This window comes from Nicotiana sylvestris, chromosome 12 (genome assembly GCF_000393655.2).
Source record: "Nicotiana sylvestris chromosome 12, ASM39365v2, whole genome shotgun sequence".
NCBI lineage: Eukaryota > Viridiplantae > Streptophyta > Magnoliopsida > Solanales > Solanaceae > Nicotiana > Nicotiana sylvestris.
The window spans coordinates 154272341-154274074 of NC_091068.1; the positions used below are offsets into that span (position 1 = coordinate 154272341).

The 1734-nt window shown below is 42.0% G+C and overlaps 1 protein-coding gene across 1 annotated transcript; it reads right to left on the minus strand.

Moving 5' to 3' along the window:
• Window positions 1-761: 761 nt before the first annotated feature.
• On the minus strand, window positions 762-1451 carry LOC138884393 (uncharacterized). Its single transcript, XM_070165595.1, has 3 exons — window positions 1229-1451; window positions 1090-1143; window positions 762-1021 (listed from the first exon to the last, which is right to left on the minus strand). Exons 1-3 carry the CDS (start codon window positions 1448-1450, stop codon window positions 857-859), a joined length of 441 nt encoding a protein of 146 aa, XP_070021696.1. The 5' UTR covers window position 1451; the 3' UTR covers window positions 762-856.
• Between the last annotated feature and the right edge of the window lie 283 nt (window positions 1452-1734).

The following is a 1734-nucleotide window of genomic DNA, read 5'->3' on the forward strand; positions in this document are numbered from 1 at the left end:
ATAATGGGGTCATTGTAGTTATTTTGTGTGCTAAAAATTTCCCCCAAGAAATATTTCATTAAAAGTAAGTAAGGTTTTTATTATAAGCAAATAGTTCACAAATGGCTCAACCTGGTCGTCCACCAATTTGCTTATGTGGAAAACCATGCATGATGGATTGTGGGTGGGAAGGTGCTAACGTTGGACGCCGCTATTGGTGCTGTATGAACAAGTTGTACAAGCAACCCGACGAACCTACTTGTGAATTTGATGAATGGGCTGAGGAACCATGTTATCAGGAAAGCTACAGGGATAGATTACAGGAATTTCATAATATGTTGTTATACCAGCATAGAATACAAAAGGAGGGAGATAGAATTATTACAGAAATGAGGGAGAAACTGAAGGAGGTGGAAGATAAAAAATGGAGAGCAGAATGGAATTGTGAAGCACACAAGGAACGCAACGAAAAATATAAACGGGAACTTGCGGAGGTGAAGGCGAGAGTGAAAGAGTTAGAAGAAGAAAAAGAACAAATGGAAGAACGATTTAAGTGGTTGGAGCGAAGAATAAATGACAACTGAGGATGGAGCATTGACGTGTATGTGTTTAGTGTCATTTTCATATGTCATGTATTTTTATTATGTTGGCCTGTTATGTTTGTGTTTGTGTTGTAGTAATGTTTTCCTTGTTTGTTGTACTAAATTTTATTTTAATTTAAGTGGAAGTTAAGTTTAAGTTGTTGTGTTACTATACCAAAAACTATAAAACGAAATGAGAACTAAAAAAAAGTAACTGTCATATTCGACTAAATATTGTTGTTAATGTACAAAAAAATATTATTTACACCAAAAAAACAAAAATATGGAAGACCGAATCAATGTGTCCCGCATCCGGTGTGTCTCAAAGTAGCCGTTGGCCTGAGGCGCATCCCCTGCCGCCCGGGTACGCTATCAGGATCATCATCATCAAGTCGTCTCCTTATGGCCGGATGCGGCACAGGATGACATGTATCGGTGGTGCTGTCAGGTCCAGTAGAAGGCTACATAATAATATCAAACTTAGTATAGAAAACTACATAACAATTCACAAAAATTTATATTGTCTTACCATAATCGTGTCTGGATCCTGAATGTAGTCATCTGTCGCAGCATCGCATGAAGCCTAAAAAAGTAAATTAATAAAGTTAAAACAAAATAAATAAGTTATAGTAAAAACAGTAATAAAATTAATACTAATAAACTCATACCTGCGCATGTGATGAGCTGCCATAACTCAGTCGGTGCCCACTATCAAAATCTCGGATCGGTCGAGACTCATCAGTGGTAGACGGGCCAGGGAAATATCTACCCAACTCCACTCCTTGAAAATCCGAGCCCATGATCAAGAATTGACCCGATGGGGTCACCTGCGACGTCCCTGGAGTGTCATAAATGCCAAGGCTGTAAGACGGCATGTCGGTCTCATGCATGCCACCTCCCATATCAGCAACAACATCATCAGCAGGAGCCTCAAAGCCCCCTTGCTGGGGACTTCCTCTCCGCCCACGACCACGTCGTCCAACACCAGCAGGTCGTCGTGGAGCAGCAACAGCTCGTCGGCCACCACCCCGTGGCATACCACGACCTCGCTGGTATGTGGCTGGGTCAACATAATCTGGCTGGTGTGCCAAACGCTGATCCGATCGGCCTCGCTGCAGTATCTGGGCAGCCACATCCATTAAGTGACGACTATAGTCCTGCATGATCACAGGGT